Genomic DNA, 17,669 nt, shown 5'->3' on the forward strand with positions numbered 1-17,669 from the left:
AGTATTATTAGTTTGAGGTAGGTTCTTTTGTACATGTTTTTAAATAAAACAATACCTTATAATGAATTTCAATACAAATAAAATAATAGCTTGGTTAACCTTGTTAACTCTTTTAGCTTGTAAGCTGGGTTTCCCACCTGGGTTACAGAAGCAACGCTGAAAATCCCTATTTTTCAGCCTCACCTCATTCATTTTAACTGTACCATTACTGCACAACACACTCCCCGATGTCTAAAGAGCTCTGAAAGCCTTCACCAGAGATTAAAGACACTACTGTATTGTGTGTGTGTGTCTGTGTGTGTCTGCGTGTGTGTGTGTGTGTGTGTGTGTGTGTGTGTGTATGTGTGGGTATACGTGTGTCTGCGTGCACAGCGTAGGCTATATGCATCCATGGCCATTAGTCGAGACGAACATTTCCGCAACAAAATATAAAAAAAATGGTCTTGGAAAGACTCCTATCTTAGGGACGTTCATGTGCATTTGGAGTGAAAGCCTGTTTATTAGTGGCGGCGGGTGGCTTCGGAAGCCTCATTCATCCTTGCAGATCTACAAGCTCACACCATGTTGCATTGCGACACATTGTGAGCTTATTGATCTGCTATTTTCGGTACGCAACACCGGCATACGACTTAAGACTGCGGCTGTGAGGCTGACGGCCATGACAAATACTGTTATTTCCCTCAGCCATTACCAAGCCAAGCATTAGACTCACTGTTGACAGCATATCATGTTACTCAAGTGCTGCACTTTTGGCTCTTTTTAACTCACAGTAAATAAAAACCAGATTATCAGTAAGTCACACGGTTGACGGGTCAACAGACTTGTTTTTTCCAAGGTGTTTATTGAGTGCATTTAGTACAACAGTTCTCAGAAAGTTACAGCTTACAAACTCTTTGACAAATACTCATCACACTTTACAAGTGGTAGCTATACAGACGGAACAAAAAATAAAAAATAAAATAAAATGAAAGAATATAGATTCACGCTCACAAACGGTACACTTACACGAGCACACACACACATACATGAACACACACACACACACACACACACACACACACACACACACACACACACACACACACACACACACACACACACACACACACACACACACACACACACACACACACACACACACACACACACACACACACACTCAGTTCAACCATTGTGTACCACATAGTGAGGTCAGTCACCATCATGCCAGACACGGACCCATTTTGATTTTGTTTTCCTTACACTGGACTGTCCACAACAATGCTTTCTGTGTGTGTGTGTGTGTGTGTGTGTGTGTGTGTGTGTGTGTGTGTGTGTGTGTGTGTGTGTGTGTGTGTGTGTGTGTGAGAGAGTGTGTGTGTTCGTTCTGGTCTGGAACAGTGAAACGCAGGATTGCGTGGGTACGTGCGTCCATCGGTGTGCAGTCCAAGCAGTCTGAAACAGAAGATTAAAAAAGAGAGAGAGATGTTTGGTCATGTGAGTTCAGTCAGTAACGCCATAAGAACCAGTGGTGGACTCATACTCATGCCCAATACTTGAGTCAAAGTACAGTGTAAAGTAGACATTCCTACTTGAGTCAAAGTACAGTGTAGAGTAGACATTCCTGGTCAAACATGACTCAACTACTAGTGAAAGTTGCTCCATTGCTTTAACTTGAGTATACTTGTTTTAAAAAATGCTTAAAGGGATTGTGACATTAAAAAAAAGGTTTTGGAATTGTTCTTGTTTTTTTTAGGTTTTCTAATCTCAATTTCACCCAAAAAATATGAACTTTTAACATTCAGTAGATTTTCTGTGATCTGGGGTTTTCTGGCTCAAACAGGTGCTCTGATTTGCCGGCAGTAAGTGCCATCACTTACTGCAAATCCCATATATGTCAATGGGAATAGCCAGCAGATGTCACTGTTTCACTGTGTTGCCTGTTTTCATTGTAGCTCAAAAGGCCCAAAAAACCCCAAAGAAAACTTCAGACCACAGAAAATCCACTGAATGTTCAAAGTTCAGGTTTTTTGGGTGTAATTGAGGTCATAAAACCTAAGAGAAAAAATAAAAATAAAAATAAATTAAAATGAATGTCATAAAACCTTTAAAGGACCACTTCACCTATTTTCAACCGATTTTCATTCAATTGGACCTCACTAATTATCATGCTCACAATGTGGCCCAACTTCTGTCTACTCACTCTGTGTCTCAGAGAAGGGCTGTGAACAGTTTAGAACCCCACCATCAAACAAGATTAATAATATATAATATGAGAGCAATGGCTTCCATTATAGCATGCTAACTTTCCAGGGAGAGAAAGCCTGCAGTTTCTGCATATATCTAAATGATGGAGCAGTTGCGCAAAGATCCGCCATTTGTGTTCTAAGTATTTTTTGTTGAATTACTCATGACAAAGTTGTAAAGGTCAACAGTATGTACGTATATCCATAAAATAAGCAAGCAGCACGCGCAGACAATACACTAGTACTCTCTTTCAAACTAGTGTATTTAAGAAGAAGATGATCAGGTAAATAATAACAATAAAATGATTGAAATAAAGAACTAGGGAATTGTTTGTTAGCGTGCTGCTTGTTTATGTTATGGATATACATACTGTTCAAGTTTAATAAAAAAATTATTATAACACGCACAAATAAATTGCATTAAACAGGGCTGCCGGGCGGGTCTTTGCGCAACCGCTCCGTCATTTAGATATATGCGCAGTTTCTATAGTATTCCCCATTGATGTCACTCACTGGTAGGCTGGTTTCCGATCTGAGCACAGCCCTCCTCTGAGACCCTGACCGAGTAGACAAAAAATGGTACCATAATTATTATAATGAGCATTAATGAGGACCAATTGAATGAAGATAGGTTGAACATGACTGAAGTGGTCCTTTAAGTATTCACAAGTACATGCTTTAAGAGACAGTATTCAAATACAAAGTACGTTTCCTTTTTCATATAAATCTGAAATATTGACATATTAACCCCAAATGCAAATATTTTCCAGAAAAAAAAAGAAGCAATAATAGTGAAAATAGCAGATCCACAAGCTCACAAATCGTTGCACGTGCTGTGTTGTGAGCTTGTAGATCAACTTTTTTTCACTATATTCGAAAAAGGGCTTAACTGGTTATTTCATAATGTAGCACCAGCACTCAAGTAAATGTCGTTACCGGTAGTTATAATTATTACTGGCACCCGGAGGAAACCCTGAGGCGAAATGGACATAGTGGCCGAATTTGGTATTGCAGCTCGAGCCAGCGCTGGTCCGTTGACTATCATTGTGCACGTTCATGTTATTGGGCCCATGACACGTGAACGAATGTTTCATACGTGAACGTGCACAAACGGCGCAATGATACTCAACGGCCGGCGCGTTCATGTTATTGGGGCAATCCATCCCAGAATGCACTCTGTTCCTACCCGGAAGGAGTCAAATCGCCTCATGCGCTTTTGAGCAACTTAATGCAAGTGGATGGGAGGAGAAATCCGGTGCCGTCTATTAATATAATACTCTAAAGGTCCACCACTGCATTTAACAAGCCCCATTCCTATCAGTGCACAGAGGAATGGCATTCAGAGAGAGACGGCAACCCGTCCCACTCCATTTGTCATATCTGAGTGTCAGATATTTATGAAGACAAACACAGAGGGAATGGAAAAAATAAATTGAATTATAGTGTTGCATAATGAAACCGTCCCTTTGTCTCATTTGCCAGCTCTTAGGTTGAATAGCAAATACTTGAGATGAGGCTGAATAGACGACTAATGGATTGAAATTGGATCACTGGTTTCAGTGAATGGATTCATAGCAGTCATGTGATTATGTTTGGGAATACTTAGCAAATCAATGGGTTGGAGGATTGAAAACAAAGAAGCAATCAAATGTGTGCATAATGGAAATTCAAGTGAATGATTGCAGCACCTTCTATTTTTCTCGAACCCCCCCCCCCCTCCCCCCCACAGCCCCCAAACAAAATATATATTATATAGAAAAATCCAAGAATGATTAAATGAAAAGGAAAAAGCTGCTGTTGCATAAAGCATCATTTTCAGATGAAGGACACACTTGCCTCCCTTCAAGCAAGGACTGTATATTATCTCCCACATTCTCCTCATCTCATCTCATCTCTTCCAAAAACCTCACTTGTTCCATCTAAACTAGCTGGGCACGCAGGGTCCCACTGCCAGGCTGCAGCCCACTCCGTCTTCTTTACGTGGCAGGCTGGAGAACAGCCGTTCTAATGGAGCCCTCCTCCTCTGCGCATGTGTGTGTATAGTAATAAAACCGTGTGTGCGTGTGTGTGTGTGTGTAAATGCGCATGTGTACATGTGTGCGTGCGTGCATGCCTGTGTGTGTTTGCATTGCGGTAGCCCCCCCCATCAGTCTCACTCCCTGTGGCTGATCAGATGCCTATCAGTTGTGGGGGGGCCCAGCAGGTGTCTGCTCTCCTGCCTGGGTGCACTGGAGCGTGGAGCCAACCATTTCTCAGACTGGACCCAGCGCGGCCCAGCCCCGGTCCAGGACAGCTCGGTTACACCCAGGATAAACGACCTGGAGCTGAGCCAGCCAGTCGGAGCAGCCAGGGAGAGAGGACGACAGGACAGAGAGGAGGTGGAGGAGGAGGAGGAGGAGGAAGGGCCAGGGGTGCGGCAGAGATGTAAGTATACTTAATAATCTGCTAATGGGCCTGCCGTCAATTTCTAATTTTGGAAGCAAGGTGGTTAGCACTGATCCCAGTCATGTTTCTATGCCTCTCCTCAAATTATTCCCCCCAACCTTTGGAGTCACAAATACCAATAGAGGGAGTTCGATTCATGATAATTGTTTGTGAGACATCATCATGGCCGTATGCCCTAGTGAGTTTGTTAATGTTGTACTACCGCTTGTTCTGTCATAACCTCAGCTCTAATGGCCGACCGCGTTAGTGGAGTTTCACCGACACAACTAAGATGAGACAAGGAGCAAGAAGCAACAACTGGGATTGAGTGAAGAAGCGACACTCCTACTCGTCAACAAAGTGTTCCACCAGACGCCATCACAGCTCACAGACCAATACCATTTCAATCATAAGCGCCTGCCCCAGACGAAAAATGAGAAATCAACCTTGTGCAAAATCCAGAACTATCTTTCGTGGATAGAATAAATTTCAATGCTACTTCCCAAACTATTTTCTGTGTAATTTCATAGACGGACACGCATGGCATGCCCAGTGAACGATGAAGTCATCTGGCAAACAAGTTGTACCAAACTCCATTTCCACTTGTCACTTTCCGCAGGCAAACCAACCGCATTGCTCGTATACATGAAACAACTCTGAGATGCCACAGCATTTGTCCAGCATGCCTGCCCATATGGCAGCGAAGCATAGTTAGAGTGAAGTAGTTATAATTTGTGGCTTAGCTTTCGCAGTCGTGGGGTGGCTGTGCTAGACGGCAAGAAACAGGGAGCCCGTGTGGGCTGTTTAAGACTGCGTGCTCATCAGGATGGCATCGGCGGCTGTTGGCAAAACCCAGCCCAGATGTTCATTACACTGCCCACAGCAATGCATGGCAGTCTATTGTACAGTAATTGCTCCTGTCTGTGTTAACTGTGAACAAAAGCTGCAGAATGGATGTGCAGATTTTCAGGAAACTTTGGGGGAAGGACCGGGATTCTGCTCCAAAGACGTGATTAACATGTGGGTCTGGTGGCTCAGCCAGTTATCGGGCAAAGGGCCAGAGTTTGAATCCGACTCCTGGTCTTGTCTCAACGTGTCTCTCATCTACCTGCCCTTCTCTCTACACTCTCCTATCTAAGAAATTAAGCTTAAAAATAATAGCTATTCAACGTTAAAAATAATAGCATAAAAAATAAAACAGAAATAAAAAAATTGGGTCGAGAATGGATGAGCAGACTCTAATGAAATGTTGTGGCAGTGACCAGCAGCTCATGAGTAGATCTGGTGAATATGTGAGCAGATGCTCACCTTGTATATGGGCCGGTCCAAAGTGTGGTCTTTCTGCTCTCCTCTGGATGGTACCATCATGTTCTCGTAACAATAAAGAGGTTAGAAATTAAAAAAAATAAAAACATATCTGTACAAGTAAGTGCTCACCAGCAAGAGACGGCATGGGTTCACCCACATTTAAACATGATCTCCAAATCATTATTATTAGGTTTTTCTTCTTCTACAACAATTTTCATATAGATCTACATTTAAGAGTTCTTTGTACAGCTTCCAGGTCAACGTTCGATCAGGATTGTCCTCGTGGGCGTCCTCTGGGGTATGGAGATGGGGGTGGGCGGGTTGGAGACCAACAACACAATGTCCATTGTACGGCCGTCCGGGGGGAAGAGGGGCCACTGCAGGACTCTATACATAGCATGTGTCTAATCACGATCCAGTCAACGAACACGTCTTTGCCAAAAATGCAAGCCGACAGTTCTGTACATACATATTCATACATGTCACCTTCAATATGAAGATTTATTCTGAAAGATATATTCATATTTAGGAAGAGATATACACATTTATATTCTCTGTATCTGGGTGTTTTGGCCGGTTTCACATGAAGTCCTTTGGCTGGGCCTTTCCACCCAGAGCTCCACAGGTAGTGTTGAAGTTAAAACGGGGGAATATAGGTTTCCTGCTATAGTGTTTTTAAAAAAAAGACTGGTGAATTGGACATAAACGTGAATGAAGTTAATTGGGGGGGGGGGGGAAGGTCTCAGTTGTTCACCGAATGTTTACTTTACGACACAATAAAAAAATAAAAACATGATAAAAAATGTAATCATATGTGAAACAAGCAAAAGATTTGAACGTTGGATATGGTACTCCGCTGTACATTCCTGCATTATTTTGTTCTCTCGCTCTATTTGTTCTTAAAGATAATAGACTTTTTTCTACAGTACAATCAGCATTTCTGGCTTGTTTGTGGTACGGTCAAGGCATCTCTGACCGCACTCCTTTACGGACGACCCAGTTCAAATCACAGGCGGTCCGCTGATAGCTGCTGGCCACGTTGAAATCGTCTCACACTTCCGTTTTACAATTCAAACACCTTCCAAGTCCAGATAACACAACAGACAGCCTCAGTCATATGAACATAAAGTTTGCTGTATTTCCTTTTGACACGATTTCATTTGTTGAGGGTCTGACTGTTGGACTAGATGAGATGCAAAGAAGGAAAAAGCAAATGGCGGGGTAGTGGCTTTGAACGCCACGCCAGTCTCTCTTCCCGTGTGTACCATGTGCGACAAGAAGCAAAGTGTCAGTTAATGGACCCTGAACGTTCTGGTGCGGGGTGAATTGGCGTTCGCCAAAAAACGTGTGATGATATGGTCGCTAATCGTGTGGTAGCGTGGACCCTGTACTCCAGGCATATGACGGCGTCGGATTTAGATTAAGACGATGGTTTCGACCCTGGCGCGTTCCGACGGGTCGGGGGTCATTCGGAGGCTGCCGTTGTTGTTGTTGGCCCTGCGAATGCTGCCCGCCCCGAGGCACAGCGCCTCCTGCAGTCATGCCATGGTAGGAGGCGTCTGGCTCATCTGCACGCGCATGGTCTGGATGTTGCTGAGGATCTTCTTCTGGTGGCCCGCCAGGGTCACTCCTATCCTCAGCAGGTCCCTGAGAGAGAGAGAGAGAGAGAGAGAGAGAGAGAGAATGATATCAACTCCCAGTTTGATATCGTTGCTGTCGGGTGGAAAACCGGCTATTTCTTCTACTTTGACACTGTAGTATGACCTAGGAATTCGTTTATCCCATTCTGACCTGAGATCAGATTCATACGAGGTTTCCGCCGGACACACACTGGTCTGACGCACCCATTCTGACCTGAGATCAGATTCTAAAAATGTCAGTCGCTCTTCGATTTTTCCAAAAATAGCAGACCTACAAGCTCGTATCGCGCCACTCGGTGGCGCGATATGAGCTTGTAGATCTGCTATTTTTCAATAGCTAAAGCATGACATGATGCCGACACCAAAATGGGTGCCCGGTCAGAATGGGTTATGGAAACAAAAAACCCAGCTTCCCATCATGCACCTGTGCACAGTGTGAAGCTCAACAGCGGCACTTTGTCACCTGTTGGTACTCTAAACAGGCAGACATAACAACTAAAAGGGACACACATTGCTGTTCCTTGGAGTGGCTGCACCACTCAAAAATAAAAAAGACATAAGCGGTTTCTGCTCGACAGCAACGATATGCAATTAGCTAAATGCAATGTTAGTGTTCATTTAACTCAGAGTGGTACAGCTGATTCCATCTGCACACTCTCAGAGTTACAGCACCATTAGTGTCACTTTGGTTTCCAACAATAAGCTGTCCTCAAGGACCCCTGAGGTCCTCTGGACCCACTGTAACACTACACTGACAAACAAAAAACAAAGACCTACACATAATATGTCTAAGTGTTTGTTTACCGGTGCATTTACATAGATAGTAGCAGGGCTACAGCTAAAGGACAGAACTTGGGATGGATAGCTCGCGGCCCTGAATGTCAACACAAACACAAACTTGCATCACAGATTCAATTAACTCACTTTCCCGCAGTGAGAGAGGAGACTTCCAGGTTTATTAGCCATGGCGATACATTACGGATGCATATTACTCTGCACCTCTGGGAGCCTGCAATAAATGTCACCGAGCTCCAAGCGTACAGATGAAAGCAGTATTCTTTTTTTAATTTATTTCTTTATGCGGAGAACGCACATCATTTTTAATTACATGAGATGAATGACAACATTTGTTGTTCCCTCAGAGTCAATTTGGCCCGGAGGAATGCATTGGAGGTTATGACTTTGAGATAAGATTTTTTTAGTTTTTGTTTTGTGAGGAACATCACCTCATGAAGTGAATTAATGCCATGGTATAAGAGACGCTATATATCTCATACCAAAACATTAACAATACTCACAAGTTCAACCTGATCTTGAACATTAATCTGCTTTCATTTTCATACCAGTAAGAATTGAGTTGAGGCAAGGAGTGCGTTTTATTATTATTATTATTACAATTATTATTGTTATTAGTTGTGGGAATCTAGGTTAGCGTATTCTATGGACCTAATTAGAAACCTTGTAATTAACCGCTTTATTTTATTTTATGTAATTATATAATTACTTAATATCAACCCTCGTTGTCTATGCTTACGGGCATTTTAATTGGCTATGCAGTTAATTTAACAACTTCACCCTACTAAATGTTTCCCGCTCATACCACTAATCAGTTTCTAAGAGCGGGCGTCAATGTCTTTTCTAAGGCACCTCTCTCCTTGTTGGGACTGTCATCATAGTGGACAGAAAGAAACAAGAAAGAAACAGAGTGAAGTCCTGCTGAGCTGGGTTGCACCACGGGAGGTTGAGTCATGCAGAATCAAATGGCCCTACTAGTGTCAATCTTTTTTAAGGGCCGGTGCCATATCTGGATGGCTTGTTGAGGTGTGGAGGCAGAGGTGGACAGTGACCTGTTCTCAAGTACTGTATACATAGAGCAAAATATTGCACTTTTACTTTACTACAATTATTTGAAAACTTCAGTTACAAAGTTGCATTGTAGATTTTGAGTATTATTACAATACAAAGCATATCACTTCAGCCCCATATATACTTTGTCTATTTTCAATAAACACATTTTGATGAATAAATGAGAAAACTTGTGAAATAGCACGTTCTGCACAATGAGTACTTTTTAGAGCTGGGACAAATCTAATTACTTTGAGACATTGCAATTAACCCATTCTGACCGGGCACCCATTTTGGTGTCAGCATCATGTTATGCTTTAGCTATTGAAAAATAGCAGATCTACAAGCTCATATAATGTAAGCTCATAATAATTTTTCAAAAATAGCAGACCTACAAGCTCATATCGCGCCACCGAGTGGCGCGATACGAGCTTGTAGGTCTGCTATTTTTGAAAAAAAATCGAAGAACGACTGACATTTTTAGAATCTGATCTCAGGTAAGAATGGGTTAATCAGACCAGTGTGTGTCCGGTGGAAAACCTCGTATGAATCTGATCTCAGGTCAGAATGGGTTAATGACTTTTACAAGAGGATTTCTGCATCGCGGTAGATTTGATACTTTCACTGAAGTAAAAGCACTTCTTCCATCAACCGTGTGGAGGAGGAAGGTGACTGAACTGAACTCACTCTGAGGTCATCTGAGCCACCAGCTGCAGCGACGTGAAGCCGGAGTTGAGGAAGTTATCTCTGTACTGGCTCATCTTGATGGCAGCCAGCCAGTCCTCCACCGAGCTGAAGGTGTTGAAGTCGGGGATGGAGCGATCCAACAGTGGCTGAGAAGGTCTGGAGGAGAGGAGGGGAGAGGACAGGATGAGACCGACAGGCAGGCAGCGAGATGGGGGGGGAGGGGGGTTGAGGAGATATGCAGCAGAGCTTTGATGCAATATTAAGCAGCGGGGTGAGTTAGGGAGAACGGAAGAATGGGTATGGTGTGTGTGTGTGTGTGTGTGTGTGTGTGTGTGTGTGCGTGCACGTGCGAGAGAGAAACCAGGAGGAAATAGTTTGATGCATGCAAAAGTCAAGAAGCCATGTTTATTTTATGCGAGGATGAAAAGGCAGGTGTGAATGTGGAGTCTTGTAGCCTGTAGGCAGAAGCGTAGTGTACTACAAGCGGTATAGCAGTGAACCAGGCTCTGGAAATACACAACGTGCACAGACCTGTACTGTACGTGCATGTACACATACTTGTACGTGCAAGTACACTTTGCGTGTCTCTGCGCACTCATCGCATGCTGTTGTTTTTTTACTATTGAACTATTGATCCCTGGGTCGGCGGTTCGAATCCCGGCTCCTCCTGTCTACATGCCGAAGTGTCCTTGGGCAAGACACTGAACCCCACATTGCCTCCAATGAGTCGGTGAAGACGCTGGCGTCGACTGTTCGCCGCTTCACCTCCCAATGTATGAATGAATGAACCGTTGTTAAAGCGCTTTGAGCACTTGGAAATGCGCTATAAAAATGCTACAAGCTGTTTTCACTATTCGTCATACAATGAAGTGTTGGGGCTGTGGTTATCAAAGTGGGATCCAGGGGGTCCCCAGCTACATTATTGACAGTTAGGAACCAAATCTTACAGATCTGTTATACTGAGAGTTATGGGGGTGTGTGGCTCCGTCTAACCAATGCTCCGTCGGACCAAAGTATGCCTCCCGTATTGTTCCCCATGCTTTTACAATATATTGACCATGTCGGAAAAAAAGGGGGAAAAAAACAATAATAATCAGTATTACTGATAGATATGATATATTGATATGAACGATGAAGCCATCACACATTTAGCAGTCAAGTTACTAAATGACACTGAGCATCCGCTCAACCGTCACTTTACAATCATGCAATCTGGACGAAGATATAGAACTTTGAAATGGCAAAAAAAATGTGTTTAAGTAGGAGTAGGTTTTGTCCATTCAGCCATTGCTGCACTAAACAAACTGCCTCCCGGCCCGGGTAGGTTTTTCTGTTGAACAGACCGTGAAACTGAATCTATAAAGACTATGAACATGCACTTACACAGCAGGGATGTTGGCCACAGCTTTGAGGCTGGTGGGGTTGCGGATCATCTTGTCCAGGGTGCTGACGATGTCGGAGAAACGGGGCCGGGCGTTGCGGTCCTTCTGCCAGCAGTCCAGCATCAGCTGGTGCAGCGTGCTGGGACAGTCCATGGGCGGGGGCAGGCGGTAGTCCTGTTCAATGGCATTGATCACCTATAGGGAGAGAGAGGGGAGGCCACGTTTGTGTTATTATACCAGGCGTTCCATGGCGTTCCATCATGCCAGGGACCCTCAGAATGAGCCTGGACATGTATAGGTCAGATCGGTGGTATATATCGCAGAAACCTCTTATCTCCACGTTTTACCCTTTAGCCCATTCTGACCTGAGATCAGATTCATACGAGGTTTCCGCCGGACACACACTGGTCTGATGAACCCATTCTGACCCGAGATCAGATTCTAGAAATGTCAGTCGTTCTTCGATTTTTCCAAAAATAGCAGACCTACAAGCTCGTATCGCGCCACTCGGTGGCGCGATACGAGCTTGTAGATCTGCTATTTTTAAATAGCTAAAGCATAACATGATGCCGACACCAAAATGGGTGCCCGGGTCAGAATGGGTTAGAGTTGATCGAACTACATAGTCACACAAAAGCATCAGAAGTAGCCGATTTACAAGCTCGAATCACAGTGCGAAGTGGCCCCGTTTTGAGCTTGTCGATCTGGTGCTTTTGCTATTTTTCAATTGAATTGAATCCTTAAAAGTAACACATATGGACATATGAGGTTTCCACCTAACAGAGACAATATCACATTTTGTGTGGTACAGTATCAGATATACCACAGCCAGTTAGTACCCAGACCATGTGCTTATTGTGAGCGCCTCCCACACTAGGAAAACCTGTGTTTTATATATGGCATCGCATTTATAATTTAACGCCACAGTGTTGTTCTTATACTCTGTATCTGGTGTTAGTAGTGTAAAAAAACATACCGGTATTTGTTTGTTTATGCCAACTTTTACAGCTTTTATATTGTCAATGCTATGCTGCCAGATAGAAACATGTACTGTAGTTGCTACATTTTCACCTATCCACAGTAAATTATGCCGATACTTGCCATATTGTTCTTGGGCCACAGTTGGCTAGCGCAGATGCTAGCACAGATGCTAGCACAGATGCTAGCACAAATGCTGTCAAAAACCTGGGAGTTGAATAACGCAGGATCTGGAAGATCTCCATTCCATCATCAGAAATTGTGCAATAGGACAGATTCTCAACCTATGGTCAATAATCATATAAAGTTATATTATTATTTATCATAATTTTGGGGGCCTTTTTTATTGATAGTATAGAGTGGAGATATATAACAGGGAGAGAGAGACGGGGGACAGACACGCAGCAACGGTCGCCGGGATCGAACCTGCGATGCACTGTCAGGCTGGATCAGCACCTATATGTATGTGGTATTTAAAATACTGAAAATGGCAGATCTGCAAGCTCTGCTATTTTCACGACTTTTGTGCGGCACGTTTGTATGACGAAGTTCATTTACAAAAGGAAACTTTAAAACTTTAATTTAAAACATATGGAGATACAATGTTTCTGCCCAACAGCAATGACATGCCTTAAGGCCATGGACCCCCATTTGATACAATTTGTAACTTGTAAGGGTCCATTTGGTTCCATTTGTACACTCTTAGAGAGTTTACAGACCCGCAAGGGGCTGTTTTGAGCCCCTAGTGGTCCCCAGAACCAAAGCAATAGGATAATCCAATTAAAGGCATTTAGAATGCACAGAGTGTGCAGTGAATCAGGTATAATGTGGCAAGTTTATGTGCATTGCAGAAACGGCATGCGGGACAGGTTTCTCAGCAGTTTCATTGGAGGATGGTATATGCCGCGCTGTGTCTGGGGTGAAGCTGTTAGCATCATACGACATTGACTAATTATATATACATGATAAATGGTTACAGCAGCATACAGTGGCTGCTCTCAGGCCCCTATGCTCAACGGAAACCAATTTGGCGATACTAACACACTAACGCTAGCAATCCTCTCCCGTTCTGCGGTGCTAACTCAATCTGACGAGGCCTCGGCCTATCTTAGTCGGGGGAGCTCAATATTAACAGTGCTCTTGCCCTGGTCGGTGTTGTTGCTGAGAACTTTCGGTTCTGACCGGTTCTGACCGGTTCCTTTCGGTTCTGACCGGTTCTGACCGGTTCTGACCGGTTCCTTTCGGTTCTGACCGGTTGACTGATAGACTCAAAGTCTTCCAATCCGTCGCCTTGACTTGCTCTCTCTCTCCGCTCCTCTCCCACCCACAGCCTGCACAACACGCCAACACGAACGCACGTCACATACACACCTGAAAACAAGCACATGTAGGAACATGTGTACTGGCACGCACACGCGCACGCACGATCTCTTCAGTCACTCTATCTATTCTAGAGAGACACTCAGCACTCCGGCTGATGTGTCCTTCCGCTTGACTCTAGCCGATCAGCCGTCACTCTATAGCAGCATGGAAGACGGCGGAGAGAAGTGTGTGTCACTCTGGACAGGAAGGTCCAGGGAACAGGCAGACATAATTAACGGTGTGAAAAACCACCACTTGACACTTGTTTCTCGGAGGCGGTACAGGATACCTGGCCCTTATTAGAGGATACCTGGCCCTTATTAGAGGATACCTGGCCCTTATTAGAGTGATTGAGTTTCAGAAGTTGGCTCATGCAGGAGGAGTGGCCGCTTGGGAAATGGATTCAAACTCCATGGCTTAGCGTACGTCGAGCCCCCTATATAACTGAGCCCAATGAGCAGGTTGGTGCCTTGCATGGATTCCTCCACTTTTGGGCCCCTCCTTTAACCCCATTTACTATTTCCGCAAAAACCTTGAAATTGAATGTGTGCCAGGACAAAAATCACGTCTGGTCGGGAGCTGTCGTAGGCTTTGTCCTCAGCTGTTTTTCTGTCGTACACAAGCGGAGCAGCATTGTCTGAACTGCCGACATGCTGTCACAGGCATCTAAATCTAGTGTGTGTGGATGTGTGAATGTAACGCGCATTGGATAATGACGCAATATAAATGCACCATTTGACATTATTTTATCACATCTTAACCCATTCTGACCGGGCACCCATTTTGGTGTCGGCATCATGTTATGCTTTAGCTATTTAAAAATAGCAGATCTACAAGCTCATATCGCGCCACCGAGTGGCGCGATACGAGCTTGTAGGTCTGCTATTTTTGAAAAATCGAAGAACGACTGACATTTTTTAGAATCTGATCTCAGGTCAGAATGGGTTGATCAGACCAGTGTGTGTCCAGTGGAAAGCTCGTATCGCGCCACTCGGTGGCGCGATACGAGCTTGTAGATCTGCTATTTTTCAATAGCTGAAGCATAACGTGATGCCAACACCAAAATGGGTTCCCGTTCAGAATGGGTTAAGAGGTTAGGTATATAGGGGTTAGTTAGGGTTGTAGTTTAGTTAGTTGCACGTAGTTGCATGGTGATATCACACCCAGAAAAAATAGCTGATCTACGACGAGCTCATCTGCTATTTCCAAGCAACATTTATGGCTTAGGCTATTTTCAGACATTTCCAATGCCGTTCGAAAGCACTGACGTCCTCACAAACATAGTAATACAAAAGACGCGTGTGAGGCAGCGCGCACGGCACGCCCACACATGTGGGTGGACTGAGCAGCCGGCCATCGGGTGCAGCGCCAGTTCTCTCCTCTGCGTTAGCCCACACCAGTCAGCAACATTCTGGCCCACTGAGGCAACATCTGCTGGGTTGGACGTTCCTTGCGGAGCAAACCCCCACAGAGCGGACCGGTGGGCTGGCAGCCTGGCTGGCGGCGAGATCTCAGAGGAGAGCGACCTCATAGTGTGGGACTAAGTCCAGCCCATGTGTGCGGAGCGTGCGCGTGTGTGTGTGTGTGTGTGAGACATGTGCATGATGCAGGCACACGTGTGCTCGTATGTGCATGTGTGGACAATGGGACAGCGTCCAAACGGACATGGGGAACAAAGCAAGCGCTCTAAAGCAATCACTCATTGCTCTCATAATGCCTGGCCAGGAAGGAAGAGAGGGGGGGGGGGAAGTATGAGACGTCTGCCATGGCAAGTCTGCTTCCAAAGTCACCGTCAAGGACATATTCGGCCGTGATACTATCAAGTACTAACTGATACGAAAAAACGAAAAAACTTTATGATTTATTACAGCTTCCAGCCTTATGAGCTCCTCTCGATGGACACGTCGACAAAGAGATAATCACCGCTTCCAAAGAGAAGCAGCAGTAGCTGTGTTAAGCCCAAGTCTGGGTAAAGTCATCCATGTTTTAGTTGTGGATGACTTTCTGTAAAAAAAGCAATGCCACTGCTGAATTAAACATGTAGTTCATATTTAAATCGTGTTTATTTTTTGCGGACAGACAGACACTCACATCCTGGTTGGACATGTCCCAGTAGGGCCTCTCTCCGAATGACATCACCTCCCACATGACGATGCCGTAGCTCCACACGTCGCTGGCCGAGGTGAACTTCCTGTAGGCGATGGCTTCCGGCGCCGTCCACCGCACCGGGATCTTACCTCCCTGAGACGCAGGAGGAAGGAGAGATGGAGGCGACAGGAGGGATGGAGAAAGGGAGAGAGAGGTCAGGGTTAGGTTTGGAGCGGAGTTAGGAGGTTTTGTTTTGTCCATCATTGATACGAACGGCTGACAATGGATCCTCAAGCTAATTCATACTAGCCTGGTTAATAAACCAGACTAATATCGCGCGGACCGCGGGATATTAGTCTAGGGAGGCTCAGCTTGGATTTCATTTCCAGGGGAGCGGGTTGAAACATTTTCTCTTTGACGCAATTTGTCAGAGCTACTGTCAGTCAAAGGTCTCAAGCATTGAAAGTCACTGTACCAAAGCCCGCCCATATTGCATACCGTGTCCCGATTGGCCGCCCCATTTCTCTGGTGTAGGAAATGGGCGTACAATTGAGCCTCTCCAGACCGTAATCCGCCGGCAGGCAATTTATTTTTGCCAACGGCTGATTCGGTCTGGTTTAATAACCAGGCTAAATTCATACCTCTGCCACGCAGGGGAGAGGGCTAAACCAGCTAACTCCTGAGTTAGCTGGTTTTGTCAGAAGCGCCTTTTAATACTTTTCATTTCAATATTATTTTAACCAACACACAGACGTAAAGGGTGTTCTATAGCGTTGATTTATGGGAAAAATTATAATAATGGAGCCGGACAGTGATGCTATACATTCCATTGTTCTTTGCCGTCCAAACTGTCAAGCGTCTTCCTCCCTTCTCCCCGTCTGCCCCCATTCATCCCGTCCCCAAGCCCATCGATCCTCCGGCTGCATGGTGGATGATGCTACCCTTGCCTTGGCAGCCTCTCCCAACAGCATTCGCCCTTCACACATCGACCCACATTACATTTAGCGTCTTCCGCTTCCCTCAGCCCTGCTTGAATAAGAGGAGATAGGCTGGGGCTTCTGTTAGCATGTCGAGCGTGTCGGGCCAGTAATTGGGCTACCTGGGCCCCAGGCATGCCACGCGCGCTGCTGATTGAAATTGACAGCAGCTCGTTTAATATTCCGAACACACGCACACGCACACACACACACACACACACACACACACACACACACACACACACACACACACACACACACACACACACACACACACACACACACACACACAGCATGGCTAGCATGGCTATTTAACATGCGCGAAAGCACATGATACACATATGTTTTTGGTTGAGCTAGCCGGTTTAATAATGCCAATTAGTTTAACCTGAGTATTTGCAGACAAGCTGCTGTCATCAAATAAAGAGAGAGAGAGAGCAAGAGGGAGGGAGAGAGAGAGAGAGATAAATAATCTGTGTTGCATATTTTGATGCAGTATGATTCTGTGCTGTTTCAAATCATCAGTCAAGTCAATCTCTGTGCGCATAATATAAACACATTGTATGTATTTGGTTAAAATGGGTAGGGTTTAAAAAAAGGCAAGAGTTTGCTCTGGTGCACTGGCCTAAAAGTGGGTCCTTAAAAACTGCTAAAACTTCTGAAATGTATGTATGTAGGTATGTATGTGTGTATGTATTTTAAAAGGGGGGGCTTTTTGGTAAAATTCCTGCCCGCAATACCTTCATATATTTA

General features: G+C 44.7%; 1 protein-coding gene across 1 annotated transcript in view; it reads right to left on the reverse strand.

The window, feature by feature from the left end:
- Positions 1 to 844: 844 nt before the first annotated feature.
- LOC310870403 (ephrin type-B receptor 1-B-like) overlaps positions 845 to 17,669 on the reverse strand; it is a 231,594-nt gene continuing 214,769 nt past the window's right edge. The window contains exons 14-18 of the mRNA XM_083781609.1: positions 15,943 to 16,092; positions 11,513 to 11,706; positions 10,130 to 10,285; positions 5,958 to 7,604; positions 845 to 1,434 (exon numbers count right to left, since the gene is read on the reverse strand). Of these exons, the coding sequence (XP_083637735.1) occupies positions 7,496 to 7,604; positions 10,130 to 10,285; positions 11,513 to 11,706; positions 15,943 to 16,092 (609 nt within the window). The 3' untranslated portion in view covers positions 845 to 1,434; positions 5,958 to 7,495. The remainder of the gene's footprint in view (positions 1,435 to 5,957; positions 7,605 to 10,129; positions 10,286 to 11,512; positions 11,707 to 15,942; positions 16,093 to 17,669) is intronic.

This window comes from Protomyctophum parallelum (assembly GCF_964188405.1).
Source record: "Protomyctophum parallelum genome assembly, chromosome: 14".
NCBI classification, from domain to species: Eukaryota; Metazoa; Chordata; class Actinopteri; order Myctophiformes; family Myctophidae; genus Protomyctophum; species Protomyctophum parallelum.